Below are 17,622 nucleotides of genomic sequence, written 5' to 3' on the forward strand. Positions count from 1 at the left end.
CTCCCCCGTTCATGCTCTGTCTCTCTCTGTCTCAAAAATTTAAAAAAACGTTAAAAAAATTTTTTTTAAATAAAAAAAATTATTTTGTTATAATATCAAGCCTATAGAAATGTTTCAGGAATATTCCAAAGAATAACATTTCTCTCTTTCTCAGATATAAACGTATATATGGTGTATGCATATATGTATGTATGTACATATTTTTTGAATGGTGTAAGTTGCAGACATGATCATCTAAATGTTTCAGTGTATGTTTCTTAAAAAAATTTTTTTTAAAAATTTTATTTATTTTGAGAGACAGAGAGAGAGAGAGAGAGAGAATCCAAGCAGGCTCCAGTGCTGTCTGTGCAGAGCCTGATGTGGGTCTGGATCTCACAAACTGTGAGATCGTGACCTAAGCCGAAATCAAGAGTTGGACACTTAACTGACTGAGCCACCCAGGCGCCCCTCATTGTATATTTCTTAAAACCAGGATATTCTCTTATGTAATCACAGAATAGTGATCAAAACCAAGAAATAAATATTAACATTGATACATTGATACAGTAATATAATCTATAGATTTTATTCCTATTTTATCATTTGTCCCAACAGTGTCCTTTATAGCAGAAGAAAATCTACATTCATGCATTGCATTCAGTTGTCCTATCCCTATAGTCTTCTTTATTTTTTAATTTTTAACATTTTCTCAAAAAATTTTTTTAATGTTTATCTGTTTCTGAGAGAGAGAGAGAGAGAGAGAGAGCGCATGCCAGGGAGGGGCCAAGAGAGAGGGAGACACAGAATCTGAAGCAGTCTCCAGGCTTCATTTATTTAGGGGCTCCTGGTGGCTTAGCTAGTTGAGCGTCTGACTTCAGTTCAGGTGGTTTGTGAGTTCAAGCCTCACACCAGGCATGCTGCTGTCAGCCTATCAGTGCAGAGTCCACTTTGGATCCTCTGTCCCTCCTCTCTGTCCCTCCCCTCTTGCGCTCTCCCAAAATAAGTATATCTAAAAAAAAGTCAGATGCTTAACTGACTGAGCCACCCAGGTGCCCTCCTTTAGTCTCTTTTAAACTGGAATTATCCTGAGCTGTCTTTTGTGTTTTATGACATTGCTGCTTTTAGAGTACAACCAATTATTTTGTACAAAGTCCTCAATGTGGATTTGACTATCACAATTAGACTCAGGTAATAAACTTCTGGCATGAAATACCATAGACGTGTGGTAGTGTTCTTAATGCATTGTATCAGGAGGTACATGATGTCTATTTGTCCCATTGCTGTGATGTTAACATTTGGTGAAGGTGGTATTTGTCTGTACTTTCCTCCAAATCAGCGTTGGTTCTTTTCCTCTGCATTAAAGGAGTCTTTTCTTTTGTGCCCATTCGGAAGGGTACCACATGACAGTGTGTCATAATTTTTGGAAATAAAGAGGAGTTTTGTAGTGTTTTGTCCTGGACATAAATTTTTTTCTGTAAGTTTGAGGTTGTTTTAAATATGAAGCACTGAAAAATTACTTTCATAAGTTATGTACATGCATTTGTATTGAGTGCCATTGATGTGGGTAATATTACTTTCTTTGGACATAACCTATTAACAGGAGAAGATGGTTACTTTTACTTTGGATGACTTACTTTATGATTTTTAGTTTTATGTTGATGTGACAGGGCCTGCACCCTAGAATAATAGCTGAAGGATTTGAAGCTGCGAAGATAAAAGCACTTGAAGTTCTGGAAAAGGTTAAAATTAACAAAGAGATGAAAAGAGAAGTCCTCTTAGATGTGGCTAGAACATCTCTACAAACTAAAGTTCCTGCTGAATTGGCTGATGTGTTAACAGAGGTTTGTGATTAAACTTTTGCATTCAGAACAAATATAGACTAATGCATGATGATATTTTTATTTTTCCTATAAGAATCAACTATCGTATGTGGTTCTTTTGAACATGAAATAAAATACAGAAGGCAAACATTTATTCACTTAGTTATAGTCTAGACTTGATTGGTCAGAACAGTATGTGTAATTTTTCAAAAGTGTCATATTAAACCTTCTTTTAAGTTAACATGAAAGTTAATGAAAGGGGCCTGGCTGCCTTCTTAAACCTTCTTTTATTTTTATATTAAATATAATTTATTGTCAAATTGGTTTCCATACAACACCCAGTGCTCATCCCAGGGCATCCCAACAGGTGCCCTCCTCAATGCCCATCACCCACTTTCCCCTCTCCCCCACCCCCCATCAACCCTCAGTTTGTTCTCAGTATTTAAGAGCCTCTATATTAAACTTTCTTTTAAGTTAACATGAAGGGAGCTTGGCTGCCAGTGGATCAACCCTTGTAGATGTCATTGGGGTGAGGTGCTGGTCTCTTAAAACCTAGAGGTCAATATTTATTATGTGAGGTGACACATAGGTTGTTAAGGTTACCACTTTAATGAAGCGTGATTGATCTGACAGATAATCTTCACATCTGGGAAATGCGTGTTTGTTTTGTTTACTTCTAAAGGTAAAATGTATGTAATTTAAGGAGTAGATTGGGTATTTTGGGAAGGCTTTTATCAGGTGGCTATAGTTTGATATCATCATTGTTCCTCAGCTTTGTATTTTCTGCAACTTGAATATATTGGTTTATCAGTAATGATGAATTCATAACCAAAATCACAAGACATTGATATATAAATCAGAATGCTGTCTTGCTAATTTACTCTGAGAAATATAAATGACAAATGGACTAGAACACCTGATTTGTTTCTGATCAATTCCCCTTACCAATAGGAAAACCTACTTTGCAAATCAGATTAAGATCAGACAATTTCTTGCTCAGCAGAGTTCAAATAAAGACTACAGTATTTTCTCCTGTTGGAGTACATATATCAAGTGATCCAGAATCTTCATGTTATCTGGTTAGTGCGCCCATTCTCTTTTGGAGTTGTAGAAACACTGATACTCTCATTATCCTGTGGTCTTTGTCATTATTCCCTGTTAGGTTCCAAAACCAAGTATCATGTTATCTCAGGTAAACTAAGGTATAGTTTTTTGCTTTATTTATATTTTAGGGTGGTTATATTGTAATACTTAATTTATGTAATTTCATATTACTTTCTTTAAAAAAAAATTTTTTTTTAACATTTATTTAGTTTTGAGAGACAGAGCACGAATGGGGGAGGGGCAGAGAGAGAGAGGGACATACAGAATCCAAAGCAGGCTTCAGGCTCTGAGCTGTCAGCACAGAGCCCGATGCGGGGCTGGAACCCACGAACCGTGTGATCATGTCCTGAGCTGAAGTCGGACATTTAACCGACTGAACCATCCAAGCTTTCTGAGCTAAGCAATAGGATATATTATTGTACCATGCTATATATCCCTGGGGTTATGTGGCAGAATAAATAACACATGTCTTTCTGGAGTATCAATTTCACGCTGCAATTTTGGGGAAAAAAATTACTTTCACATTAAAAGAAATGTATATCATGGCATGACGTAGAAGCTTTTCATGATAAAACACAAAATTTAAGACACTTCGTGTTAGTGTAACCAGCAAATTTTAGCTTTTACCTCAGATTACATTTCCTTCTTTTCCATTAAATATGTCTTTTGGTGGAAAAGTTTGCATAGTGTTGGTAGTAGAGCAATGGCTTGGCAGTTAAAGAAAACGGAATTCTAGGCCTGGCTCTGCTTTTAGACCTTGTGTTAAGTCTGTAAATTCTTAAAAGTTTCAGAGTTTACTTTACTTAACTGTAAAATGAAGGCTTTGGGCCTGATGATCTCTGAAGTTCCTTCAGGGTCTAAAGTACCCACTGGCATTGGTTATTACTAATGTCCATAACAGAGTGGCCTTTGTGGCCTTGCCCTATATTTTGGGGCCTGAAGCCCTTTATCTGTTTAGTCTGATGATTACTTGGGCCAGTGATTTCTTTTAGTAGACCAGTAATTTACTGTTCTCATTCACTTCTCTTTCAGGCTGTGGTGGATTCTGTTTTGGCTATTAGAAGACCAGGTTATCCTATTGATCTCTTCATGATAGAAATCATGGAGATGAAGCATAAATCAGAAACAGATACAAAGTAAATTACATACACTTTTTTTTTAAGGTTTTATTTTTAAGTAATCTCTACACCAACATGGGGCTTGAACTTACAACCCCAAGATCAAAGTTGTATGCTCCTGTGACTGAGCCAGCCAGGTGCCCCTAAATTACATAAACTTTGATAATACATGGATTCTAGAATATTTGGTGTAGTTCAGATACTTTTTTTTCATTAATTTCATTAGTTACTTTAATTCAATATCAGTCTATTTTTTTAAAAATGTTTATTTTTGAGAGAGAGCACAGGCGGGGGAGGAGCGGAGAGGGAGGGGAACAGAGGATCCGAAGCGGGCTCTGCACTGACAACAGTGAGCCCAATGTGGGGCTTGAACTCATGAATCATGAGATCATGACTTGAGCCGACGTTGGACATTCAACTGACTGAGCCACTCAGGCGCCCCTCAACATCAGTCTGTTAATTCAACATATATTAAGTGAATACTTACCCTGAGCCAGTCATTGTTTTGGGTGCTAGGAATGAAGAGTAATACAAAACAGAATTTCTTTCTCTAAGAAGATTATGTTTTTAGTTGTGGGAGATAATAAATACATAAGTGATAATAAATGCTGGGAAGAAACTAGAGTGACTGAGAGCATGTGTGTGATTTTGGAGTGCTCAGAGAAGATCCTTATGATTGGAAACTAAACTCGAGAGCTAAGGAGGTATCTGAAGAAATAAGGGAGCTAGCCATGTGTATATTTGGATGAAGAGTTCTAAGTCAAGGGAATGACGGTTGAAAAGGCCCCAAGGCACCAGTGTGCTGGGGTGTCCCAGTGTGCCTGGAGCACAGTAAGTAAGAGGAAAAAAGAGTAGGAGTTGAAGTTGGAGAGGAAAGAGAGGTCAGACAATTGACATGGTCTGGGTAAGTATGTACTCAATATGTAGCATGTTGTTGATTTTGGACTTAATGAATTTTAAACTTTCTTTTATGGAAAATTCTAAACATATATAAAAGCAGAAAGAATAGAATAGTGAACTCTCACATACCTGTCACTCATGTTTATCAATTTTCAATCTGTGGCCCATTTTATTTTTCCTTTTATTTCCCCTTATAAACTCCTCTTTCTCTTCCTCGTCCCAAACCTGGATTATTTTGAAGCCAATCCAAATATCATATTTCATTTGAAAACACTTTATTTTAATATATGTGTGTGTTTGTGGATATCTTTATTTACTTATTTCTTGAAGTTTTATTTGGTTTTTCTTAGATTGGCCATTGCACTTTTTATGGTGTCTTATTCCCTGCAGATCTTTCCAAGCCTGCCTTTTATTATTAAAAAAAATTTTTTTAATGTTTATTTATTTTTGAGAGAGAGAAAGTGTACGAGCAGGGGAGGGGCAGAGAGAGAGGGAGACACAGAATCTGAAGCAGGCTCCAGGCTCTGAGCGGTCAGCACAGAGCCCAACGTTGGGCTCGAACGCACAAACTGTGAGATCATGACCTGAGCCAAAGTTGGACACTTAACTGACTGAGCCACCCAGGCGCCCCTGTGTTTTGTTTCTATATGTGCCATTCATCATGTTTGAAAAAGGTATTTGTAGAAATTATCTGAGACCTAGGATGAAGGTGCATTTCTGCACAGAGGATTTGAATTTGCTGTTGCAAGGAGCCTGGGGAATACTTTAAATTAAATCCACAGCTTGAGGGTTTTGTTTTTTTTTGTTTTTAATATCTAGTTGTGTTTAAAAAATTTTTTTAATATTTATTTATTTTTGAGAGAGAGAGAGAGAGAGGCAGACTGCAAGCAGGGGGAGGGGCAGAGAGAGAAGAAGACACAGAATCAGAAGCAGTCTCCAGGCTCTGAGAGTCTCCAGGCTCTGTCAGCATAGAGCCCGATGCGGGTCTTGAACCCATGAACTGTGAGATCATGACCTGAGCCGAAGTCAGTCACTTAACCGACTGAGCCACCCAGGCGCCCCTAGTTTTGTTTTTTTAAATGTTTGTTTATTTCGAGAGAGAGAGAGAGAGAGGAAGCATATGATCAGGCAAGGGGCAGAGAGGGGGAGAGAGAGAATCTGAAGCAGGCTCCTCACTGTCAGCACAGAGCCCCACACAGGGCTTGATCTCATGAACCGTGAGATCATGACCTGAGCCAAAACCAAGAGTCAGACGCTTAACCGAGTGAGCCACCCAGCCATCCCAAATATCCAGTTGGTAGTTCTAACTGCTGATTCATATGAGGACTGCTTGCTTCTAGTTCATCCTTCTGGTTTATGCCCTGAGTATGTAGCCCTTTGGTGTTCCTACTTAAAGTGAAGAGTGTCTCCTATTAGACCCTCTACCTTCGATGAGCCCTGAGCTTTTCATTCTGTCCCCCTCTTATAGTGAGGTTGTTGAAACCCAAGTTCAGATTGATCTGAATTGTCAAGTGACTTTAGGATAAGAGTACTTGCAGTTCTTTTCTTATCCTTTGGAGTTCATGTTTTCTTTACTATTTTAGAGCTCTCCAGTGTTTTTAAGCGTTTAATTTTTTTTAATGTTTATTTATTTTTGAGAGACAGAATGTGAGTGGGGGAGAGGCAGAGAGAGCGGGAAACACAGAATCTGAAGCAGGCTCCAGGCTTGAGCTGTCAGCACAGAGCCCGATGCAGAGCTCAAACACACGAACGTGAGCCAAAGTTGGACGCCTAACCAACTGAGCCACCCAGGTGCTCCTAAGGTTTTTGTTTTTAACCCAGCATTTTGCTTTTGGTAGTAGGGTTGGTCCAAATTAGTCTACTCTTGCTGAGGGCAATAGCAGTTCTGATTTATATTTCAGAAGTATCTCTGTGGTTATTGTGGGGAGAATGCACTGTGAAGCAGGGCAAGGGCAGAAGTGGAGCCCAGTCAGGAATCTGTTGTAATACGGGTGAGGGGTGAAAACACTTAGAAGGAACAATAGGATCTGTTGATGGTTTGACATAGAGTGTGACAGAAATAGTGTCAAGGATGTCTCTTGGGGCTTTGCATGGAGCATCTGGAGAAGGGGAAATGCCATTTCTTGGGATAGAAAAGACTCGGAGGAACAGATTTGGGGAAATAAATCAAGAGCGCAGTTTGGGAAATGTTGTGTTTTAAGATGCCTGTTAGGCATCCATGTGTGAGTAGGGAGTTGGAGAGGTGTGTCTGCAGTTCAGAATAGAGGTCTGATCTAGAAAAATATTTGGGAGTCATCTGTGTATAGATGACTTAAAGCTTATGAGAGGTAGTGAGATCAGCTGAGAAGTGAATATAGATAGAAGTTTAGGGGCACCTGGGTGGCTCGGTCGGTTAAGCGTCCGACTTCGGCTCAGGTCATGATCTCACGGTCCGTGGGTTCGAGCCCCGCGTCGGGCTCTGTGCTGACTGCTCAGAGCCTGGAGCCTGTTTCAGATTCTGTGTCTCCCTCTCTCTGTGACCCTCCCCCGTTCATGCTCTGTCTCTCTCTGTCTCAAAAATAAATAAACGTTAAAAAAAAAAAAAAGAAGTGAATATAGATAGAAGTTTAAAGTTGGTCCCTGGAAACTCAAATGTTTAGAAATTGAGAAGACAAGGAGTGCCTGGGTGGCTCAGTCGCTTAAGTGTCCAACTCTTGATTAAGGCTCAGGTCATGATCTCATGGTCTGTGAGTTTGAGCCCCATGTCAGGCTCTGTGCTGACAGCATGGAGCCTGCTTCGGATTCTCTCTCCCCCTCTCTCTGCCCCTTCCCTGCTCACACACTCTCTCTCTGTCAAAATAAATAAGCTTAAAAAAAAAAAAAAAAGAAATTGAGAAGATGAGAAGGATTCAGCACCAGAAGGGATGGTCACTGAGATAGGAGGAAAACCAAGAGAAAGTATTGTCCCAGAAGCTAAGAGAGGAAAATGTTTCAAGGGGAGAATAATCAAGTATGTCATATGCTGCTGAAACTTAGAGCAAGTTGTTGTGGATTGAAAATTGACCATTAGATATGGAAGGCATTTAATGTTTTTGGTGACTTGGATGGGAACTGATTCAATAAAGGAGTAGGTGTGAAAGTTGGATTGAAGTGGGCTTGAAAGAGAGAAGTGGTTAAGGAAGAAGTGAGGGTGCAAGCATACACAGCTCCAAGGAGGTTAGCAGAGAAACGGGCAGTAGCTAGAAGGGGGGATGGGAAGGGACTTGAAGGAGAAGCATTCTTTGTTTTAAAGATGAGAATTTTCATGGCAAGTCTGTGTCCTGACGAGAATGTTCCTGGAGGCAGGAGGAACTGACATGGGGGAAGAGGGGATGATGCTGGAGCAGAGACCAGAAAGGGAATAGAGTACACACATGCAGGGGTTAACCTGAGAGAAGAGCATGGGCAGTTCGCTCATAGGAACAGGAGGTTCAGGGTCAAGTGCAGGTGGACTGGTAGAGGTAGTGATGGGACAGTGTGTTTTCTCAAAGCACAAGGTCACTTGCTGAGAATGAGAGAGGGGGGAAGAGTAAAGAGACCTGGAGAGTGACAAGTGTTGAACATATAGTTTGCTTGTTTTCTTCCTAAAGAAAAGATCTGTACTTTCAGCTGGGAGTTGGATAATTAGATTAAAATGTTGTAGTCAGATTAAAATTAGTAGTTAAATTAAAAGTTTGAAAATTTCCTTATAATTGTGTTTAACTATTTTAACTATTATTTCTTTTATGTTTATGTATGACAAATATTGGTTATAAGAGATTTGTAAATAGAAATACCACTCCCTAATTGGGTATAAATGAAGTTTTAAAAGTTATGAAAATATTTACTCTTGAAAGAAAATTTCAACGATAGGAAAAAAGCGTCTCCTACTCCTGAATTATCTGTATTCCTACCACCCAAGCATAACTCTACTCTTAATTTCTTTTCATTTTTTCTTGTCAGTACTGAAGTGCTTATTTTCTAAAAGAGTAGTTATAATCATGCTTTATAGGTAGTTTGTTATTCTGTGTTTGTTTATCAGCTACCACTGTAAATATTTTTCCATGTCATTACATAGTTTTCACGACCACGAAATAGTTGGGTCATTTATTTGCTGAACAATGCCTTATTATTGGACATTTAGGTTAACAATGTTTGGTGCTTCCATATAATTATTTTGAACAAATGTTCCTAAGAAACTCACTGTGTGCCTACCTTTCATTACTTGACCAGCTGTGTCATACGTGTGAGCCACATAATTTAGAGAATAATTCTGGGTTGACTTTTCATTGTGACTTCCCAGTCACACTGTGTTAAAATAAATTTTCTTTTCTAATTTTGCTAATTATGTGTTAGGCTTAAAGTTGGTGCAAGGAAACAATGTGTGCCCCAGTAGTTCTGTTACAATTTTAAGAATACAATCCTTATTTTATAACAAATTTTAGAGTGTATATTCAGAGGAGAAACATTACATATTTTTAATAGGTTGATCAGAGGATTAGTTCTGGATCATGGTGCCCGTCATCCAGATATGAAGAAACGAGTAGAAGATGCGTTTATCCTTTCTTGCAATGTATCACTAGAATATGAAAAAACGTACGTGTCAGTTACTCTTTGTGAATTTTGAAATTGTATTTTCTTTTTAAATTTTCTTTTAACATTTATTTGAGAGAGAGACACACAAAAGAGCGTGAGCAGGGGAGGGGCAGAGAGAGAGGGAGACACAGAATCCGAAGCAGGCTCCAGGCTCTGTGCTGTCAGCACAGAGACCAACACAGGGCTCGAGCTCCCAAGCTGTGAGATCATGACCTGAGCTGAAGTCAGACACTCACCGACTGAGCCACCTAGGCACTCCTGAAATTGTATTTTCTAAAAGTGTTATTTTAATCTCTTGCTTCCCTGCCAGATGTTTAGTGTAAACGCCTTCTGCCTTTTCCTCCTCTCTCTTCTGCCTTTACTAGCTTGTTTTTATTAATCTTTTAGAGAGGTGAGCTCTGGTTTCTTTTATAAGTCTGCTGAAGAGAAAGAGAAACTGGTAAAAGCTGAAAGAAAATTTATTGAAGATCGAGTACAAAAAATAATAGACCTGAAAGACAAAGTCTGTGCTCAGTCCAGTAAAGGATTTGTTGTCATTAATCAAAAGGTGAGAAAGAAAATTTTGATTTTAACTATGTGTAAATGTTTTTCACCATTTCTCAGAGTGTGGTCTGTGGATTCCCGGGAGTCCATAAGACCATTTCAGGGAGTCTATGAGGTCAAAATTATTTTCATGATAATAATAGTAATAATAATGCCTTTCACATTGTGCTGACATTTGCAGTGATCATGCAAAGGCAACGTTAGGTAAAACTACTGGTGCATTAGTACAAATCAAAGCAGTAGCACCAAACTGTACTAATAGTCATTATATTCTTTTTCCCATTCTACCGTACACTTGCAGTTAAAAAAAAAAGTTTCATTGGAGAATATCTTGATGAAGTGGTAAAACTTATTAATTTTATTGAATTTTGATCCTTACATAGGCATCCTTTTATAATTCTGTGTGACGGAGTGTGAAATCTGCACGTCAGAATATGGTTATCTTGAAGGAAAACTCTTGTATAATAGAGTTGCAAGCTGACCTAGCCACTTTTTTCATGGAATGCCATTTTTACTTTAAAGAATTAACTGACAGGGGCAGCTGGTTGGCTCAGTGGGTAGAGCAAGTGACTATTGATCTCAGGGTTGTGAGTTCAAGGCATACGTTGGGCAGACAGATTACTTAAAAAAAAAAGTAACTGACAAACTGTGGTTATTTAGATGTGGGTATTTGGCAGGTTTTTCTCAAAAAGGAAGAAGTGGTTCTGTCACTTCAAGGAAAACAGTTGACAGTATTTGTTGCCAATAAATTTGAGCTTTCAAGCAAAAATTAAAATTTTGGAAAACTCGTATCTGCCATTGTGAATGTCACAGCTCTCCAATACTTAAAGGACTTTTCTTTTTTTTAATTTTTTTTTTAACGTTTTATTTATTTTTGAGACAGAGAGAGACAGAGCATGAATGGGGGAGGGGCAGAGAGAGAGGGAGACACAGAATCAGAAGCAGGCTCCAGGCTCTGAGCCATCAGCCCAGAGCCCGACGCGGGGCTCGAACTCACGGACCGCGAGATCGTGACCTGAGCCGAAGTCGGACGTTTAACCGACTGAGCCACCCAGGCACCCCAAAGGACTTTTCTGATAATGTTAATGGTGATATTAGCAAATGTGATATTTCTGATATTGTAGAACTATGAAATGTATCAGCATTTGGAAGCTCTGCTTAACATAGTGAACCAATGTTTTCTTCTTTTTTTCTTTTCAGATTTTTATTTAAATTCTAGTTAGGTAACATACAGTGCAATATTAGTTTCAGGAATAGAATTCAGTGATTCATCACTTACATACAACACCCAGTACTCATCACAAGTCCCCTCTTTAATACCCATCACCCATCTAGCCTATCCCCCACCCTCAAGGTTTTCTAAATGACAAAAAAACCATATGATTTAACAAAATCATACATGGGTAAATAATACACTCGAAGTGTAAGACAGGCAAGTGGATTTTATTTTATTATTATTATTATTTTAAAGTTTATTTATTTTCGAGAGAGAGAGAGAGAGGGAGTGAGCATGAGTGAGCAGGGGAGGGGCAGAGAGAGAGGAAGAGAGAGGATCTCAACAGGCCCCGCACTGTCAGTGCAGAGACCTACATGGGGCTTGAAATCATGAACTGTGAGATCATGACCTGAGCCAAAATCAGGAGTTGGACGCTTAACTGAGCCACCCAGGTGCCCCAGACAGGTGGATTTTCATATGAGAGAGTATGAAAATTTTATTGAGGGGCCCATGGGTGGCTTAGTTGGTTAAGTGTCGGACTTTGGCTCAGGTCATGATCTCAGGGTTCGTTAGTTTGAGCCCCGTGCTGGGCTCTGTGCTGACAGCTCAGACCCTGCAGCCTGCTTCGGATTTTGTGTCTCCCTCTCTCTCTATCCCTCCCCCGCTCACACTCTGTCCCTCTCTCTATCTTAAAAATAAACATTTTAAAAAAATTTTAAAGAAGAAAAGTTTATTGATAAGTTCCATATTTCACCTCAAAACTAACCTTTAAGAAACTATTATTTACTGAGTTTTGGTGTAGTATCAAAGAAGAACACCCACATTTATCTGAAAAGTTATTAAAATATTCCTCTTTTTCCCAGTATGTATTTGTGTGAGGCCAAGCTTTCTTCATATACTTTAACCAAAACAAAATATCACACCATATTGAAGGAAGAAGCAGATGAGACTCCATATGTCTTCTGTTAAGACCGACATTAAAACGATATAAAAAATGTGAAACAGTGCCATTACTTTAACCTACATATTTTTTTTTGTTTATGAAAGTATAGTAAGTTTTCACTTAAAAATGTTATTTATGTTAACATAAAATGAGTTTACTATTGTTTTGAATTTTAATTTATGATAACTTGTAGATAGAGTCCACATAAAAGTTTTTTGGGTTCTTAATTTTTAAGAATGTGAAGCAGTGCTGAGGTAAAAAAGTTTGAGAACTAGTGGCTTAAGATGTGCTTATAACTTTTTGCTAATTTGATTTTAGGGAATTGATCCATTTTCCTTAGATGCTCTTGCAAAACATGGCATAGTAGCTCTTCGCAGGGCAAAAAGAAGAAATATGGAAAGGTAAGCTTGCAGATAATTATGTATCCTAAGTTTTTAGCAGATTAAATTGAAATGATTCCATGATATTCCTTTTAACTTGCATGTAAACATTGTTGAGCAAAGCAGTAGCATACATGTTCCAAATTTTGTTTTTAATTTCAATAAATAATGGAAATGTCAAAAATCAAGATTGTTAACCTACCTCAGAATTTGTTGCAGGACAAAGGTTTTCATCTTCTTAAAACAGATTTTAGGGGTGCCTGGGTGGCTCAGTCAGTTAAGCATATGACTCTTGGTTTCAGCTCAGGTCATGATCTCATGGTTTCGTGAGTTTGGGCCCCACATTGGGCTCTGCACTGACAGTGCGGAGCCTGCTTGAGATTTTCTCTCTCTCCCTCTCTCTCTGCCCCTCCCCTGTGTGCTCTCTCTTTCTCTCAAAAATAAATAAATTAACTTAAAAATTTTTTTAAAAACCCAGATTTTAAAAACAGTACAATACAGTGACAATGCAGTCTTCTGTGTTAGGTATTTTTTCACCTTTGAGAAATTAAGTCTTTCATGCTTACCATAATCAAAGCTACGACGACCTCTGTAATTTCAGACTCTCTCTTGCTTGTGGTGGAATGGCTGTGAATTCTCTTGAAGACCTCAGTATACATTGTTTGGGGCATGCTGGTCTTGTACATGAGTGTACATTAGTGAGTATATCTGTGGGCAGTGGTTATAAAGTGAAGAGTAAACTTTTTTTTTTTTTTTTTTTACGTACTAAATCTTTTCATTCAGGCTTTACCTTTTGATATCTGAATAATCCCCAGGATGTATTTTACAATTTATCTTTCTAAATGTTTGTTAAGAGTTCAAATATAACTTAACTGCTCTTAGTGTCTATTTAGTTATGTTTGATGAGAAAAATTTGCAAGATTGGATTCTAATATTATAAACTAGGACTTCACTTCATAATGACATTAAATATTAGAGTTATATCTTCTTGGATTACCCTCTAGGGTGAAGAAAAGTTCACTTTTATCGAGGCCTGTGTTAACCCTCGTTCTGTCACCTTGTTGGTTAAAGGACCAAATAAGCATACTCTCACACAAATCAAGGATGCTCTAAGGGATGGACTTCGTGCCATCAAAAATGCCATTGAAGATGGTAGGCTCTTTTTTATGATGGATATGAACCTTATGTATTTTAAAAGCGGTACTAAATCTGTCATGGTACACACAGTATTTTAGAAGATATGACTGATTACTCTTCTTTATTTCACTTTGGACAATTTATAATTTGGATTGTGAAGATTTTTCCTTTGCATTATTTGTAGTGAGTATGCTGCCCTTTTAATTAGCTTCTGTTTATGAAATGAAAAAGCACTTAATTTAACGCTATAGTATCTTTTTTTTGATACGTTATCTTAGTTTATTCAAATACCAGTGTGATTACACATGGTCCAAGAGGGCTCAAATAACAAACCAAATGTAAATAGATGTTAAAGATTGGTCTTCAAACATTATAGCCAATGGTGCCATGCTTGCCTATGATCTTACCGACATAAAACCACATCCACACCTCAGTGGCCTCCAAACCAGTCAGCGAGATTCCTTAACTGTGAACCTTTTGAAGCTACCAGTTTGAGTGCTTTTGGCTATTTTTTTCAAGCTCTGAATAGCTGTAGGGATCTCAGCAGGAATTGGAGGAGCCAGCTTAATTTGGCATAGTGCCAAAATGTGGCCAGTCGGGGCTTCAGGTAAGTTGTGACCTTACCAGCACCAAATGCTGGTGTTCATTCACCAGCCCTGGGGCCTTCTCTGCAAGGTTATGGACAAACTAGGCCATAGTTCCAGGATGGAAAGACTGTTACCCCACACTATAATAAAGTTTTTTTATTTTTAGAAATTTATTTTTAAAACCATGAAAAGGATTTAATAGCTTAGAACTCATTCTGTTACCTTAGATGTAGTGTAATTTTAAGAATGATTAGGATGGAATATTAGCATTTATTATTTATTGATAATTTATAAACTACCTTCTAAAAGGAGTTGAGGTAGATAATTCAATAAAAAACAGACGTTTAAAATAGAACGATAAGCACATGGAAAATGCTCAACATAGTCATTGGGAAAATGAAAATGAAAACCATAAAGAGATACCATTTCACAACTGTTAGGATGGCTATAAATCAAAAAATCTGGATGATAATAAATGTTGGCAAAGATGTGGAGAGATTGGAGCCTTCAACATTGCTGGTGGGAACTGTTGGAAAATAGCTGGGAGTTCCTTAACAAGTTAAACACAGAGACAGGGTGCCTGGGTGGCTCAGTTCATTGGGTGACTGACCAGCTCACGTCATGATCTCATGGTCCGTGGGTTCGAGCCCCGCGTCGGGCTCTGTGCTGACAGCTCAGAGCCTGGAGCCTGTTTTGGATTCTGTGTCTCCCTCTCTCTCTGCCTCTTCCCTGCTTGCACTCTGTCTCTGTCTCTCAAAAATGAATAAACATTTAAAAATTTAAAAATTAGGGGCACCTGGGTGGCTTGGTCAGTTGGGTGTCCGACTTTGGCTCGGGTCATGATCTCATGGTTTGTGAGTTTGAGCCCCGCATTGGGCTCTGTGCTGACAGCTCAGAGCCTGGAGCCTGCTTCAGATTCTGTGTCTCCTTCTCTCTCTTCTCCTCCCTCGCTTGTGTTCTATCAAAAATAAATAAACATTAAAAAATTTTTCTTTTTTCAAAGTTAAACACAGAGATACTATATGACCCAGCAAATCAACTCTTAGGTATACCATAATATACCTTTGATCGAAGTGTTATAGCTACGTTTGTTGAAAAGACTCTTCTTTCACCAATGTGTTGCTTTTGCATCTTTGATGAAGACCATTTGTCCATATTTGTGTGGTTTTATTTCTGGGTTTTTATTCTGTTCCACTGATCTGTTTGTCTGTCTCAATATTAATGTACTATCCTGATTACTGTAACTTTATAATAAGTCTTGAAATCAGCAATGTTAATCCTCTCATGTTGTTCTTTTCTAAGTTATTTTGGTTATTTAAAATCTTTTGCATTTCCATATGAATTTTAGAATCAGCTTGTCACTACTAAAAAGACTGCTGAGATTTTGATTAGAATTTCACTGAATCTGTAGAACATTTTGGGAATAATTGATAATCTTGATATCTTAACAATATTGAGTCATGGTATATCTATTTATTTCAGCCTTCTTTTTTTAAAATAAGTTTTTTTTAAGTTTATTTATTTATTTTGAGAGAGAGAGAGAGAGAGAGACGTAGGGAGAGAGAGAGAGGTGGAGAGAATCCCAAGCAGGCTCCACATTGTTAGTACAGAGGTTGATGCAGGGCTGGATCCCATGAACCAGGAGATCATGACCTGAGCCAAAATCAAGAGTCAGACTCAACTGACTGAGCTCTCCAGGCGCCCCTATTTGGGCCTTCTTGACTCTGTCTCAGCAATATATATATATATACACACATATACATATACATATGTATATGTATATGTGTGTATATATATATATATTTTTTTACCCCAGCAATATTTTGTGATTCTTAGTGGCATATATTTTTTTCAGATGTATCTATGTATTTCATGAATTTTGATCCTATTATACATGATGTTTTTAAAATTTTAATTTCTGATTAACATATAGATACTGATTTTTGTTTACTGATCTTGAATTCTGCAACCTTGTTAAACTCACTTATTCTAGTAGCTTTCTTACAGATTTAATTGAGTTGTCTATATAAATAATCATGTTGTCTGCTAATAAAGACCGTTTTACTTGTTTCTTTCCAATCTGGATATTTTTTATTTCCTTTTTCTCTTTATTTCATGGGCTAGAAGCTGCAATACATTGTTGAATGGAAATAGTGAGAGTGGGCATTCTTTCCTTGCTCCTGATAATGGGGGGAAAATATTCAGCCTTTCTCTATTATGTATGATATTTAGCTGTAGGGTTTTCATAGAAGCCCTCTGTCATATTGAGGAAGTTCCCCTCTCTTGCTGAGACTTTTTATCATGAATAGATGTTGGATTTTGTCAGTTGCTTTTCTGTTGATCTATTGAGATGATTATATGTTTTTTCTCTTTAAGTTTATTAATGTGGTAAATTACATTGATTGTCAAATGTTCAACCAAACTTACATTCTTGGGGTAAACCCTACTTACTTATGATGTATTATTTTCTTTAAAAACGGATTACAGTTTTTAAAATTATTTTTTTTAAATTGTGGATATAAGTATATAGTTTGTCATTTTAATCATTTGTAAGTATTACAGTTCAGTGGCAATAAATACTTTCTTTCACACTGTTGTGTAGCCATCATGATCATGTATCCACAGAACATTTTCCATCTTAAGTACTGAAACTTTATACCCATTAAATAATAACTCTCCATTCCCCTCTCCTCCCAGCTCATGGAAGCCACTATTCTGCTTTCTGTCTCTATGAATTTGACTATTCTATGTACCTCATTTGAGTGGAATCATCCAGTATCTGTCTTTTTGGGCCGGCTTATTTCACTTAGCACGATGTCTTCAAGGTTCATCCTTGAATGATGTGTCAGAATTTCCTTGCTTCTTCAGGCTGAATAATACTGTATTGTATGTATAAACCACATTTTATTTATCTATTTATCCAGTGATGGAAACTTAGATCACTTCATCTTTTGTGTATTGTAAGTAATGCTGCTATGTATTTCTATATATTATTGGACTTGATTTGCTAATATGCTGTTAAGAATTTTTTTAAGTTTTATTTATTTATTTTGAGAGAGAGAGAGAGAGAGTGCAAATGAGGGAAGGGCAGAGAGAGAGGTAGAGAGAGAATCCTAAGCAGGCTCCATGCCTAGCGTGGAGCCCAACATAGGGCTAGATCTCATGAACTCTGAGATCATGACCTGGGTGGAAGTAGGACTCTTAACCGACTGAGCCACCCAGGCGCCTCTATGCTGTTAAGAATTTTTATATCTATGTTCATAAGGGGTACTTGTGTATTTTCTTTCTTGTAATGCCTTTAT

The 17,622-nt window shown here is 37.8% G+C and overlaps 1 protein-coding gene across 4 annotated transcripts in view; it reads left to right on the top strand.

The window, feature by feature from the left end:
• The window catches only part of CCT6B (chaperonin containing TCP1 subunit 6B), a 44,967-nt gene that overhangs the window by 20,890 nt on the left and 6,455 nt on the right, over nt 1-17,622 (top strand). For 2 of the 4 annotated variants that reach the window (XM_019423937.2, XM_019423933.2), the window contains exons 4-10: nt 1,647-1,820; nt 3,936-4,039; nt 9,404-9,514; nt 9,902-10,061; nt 12,535-12,617; nt 13,174-13,294; nt 13,601-13,748. In XM_019423937.2, the coding sequence (XP_019279482.2) occupies nt 1,647-1,820; nt 3,936-4,039; nt 9,404-9,514; nt 9,902-10,061; nt 12,535-12,617; nt 13,174-13,294; nt 13,601-13,748 (901 nt within the window). The remainder of the gene's footprint in view (nt 1-1,646; nt 1,821-3,935; nt 4,040-9,403; nt 9,515-9,901; nt 10,062-12,534; nt 12,618-13,173; nt 13,295-13,600; nt 13,749-17,622) is intronic. The other 2 variants (XM_019423934.2, XM_019423936.2) reach the window with 2 other exon arrangements.

Source organism: Panthera pardus, unplaced genomic scaffold, assembly GCF_024362965.1.
Source record: "Panthera pardus isolate Hobbes unplaced genomic scaffold, ASM2436296v1 HiC_scaffold_3, whole genome shotgun sequence".
Classification (NCBI taxonomy): Eukaryota; Metazoa; Chordata; class Mammalia; order Carnivora; family Felidae; genus Panthera; species Panthera pardus.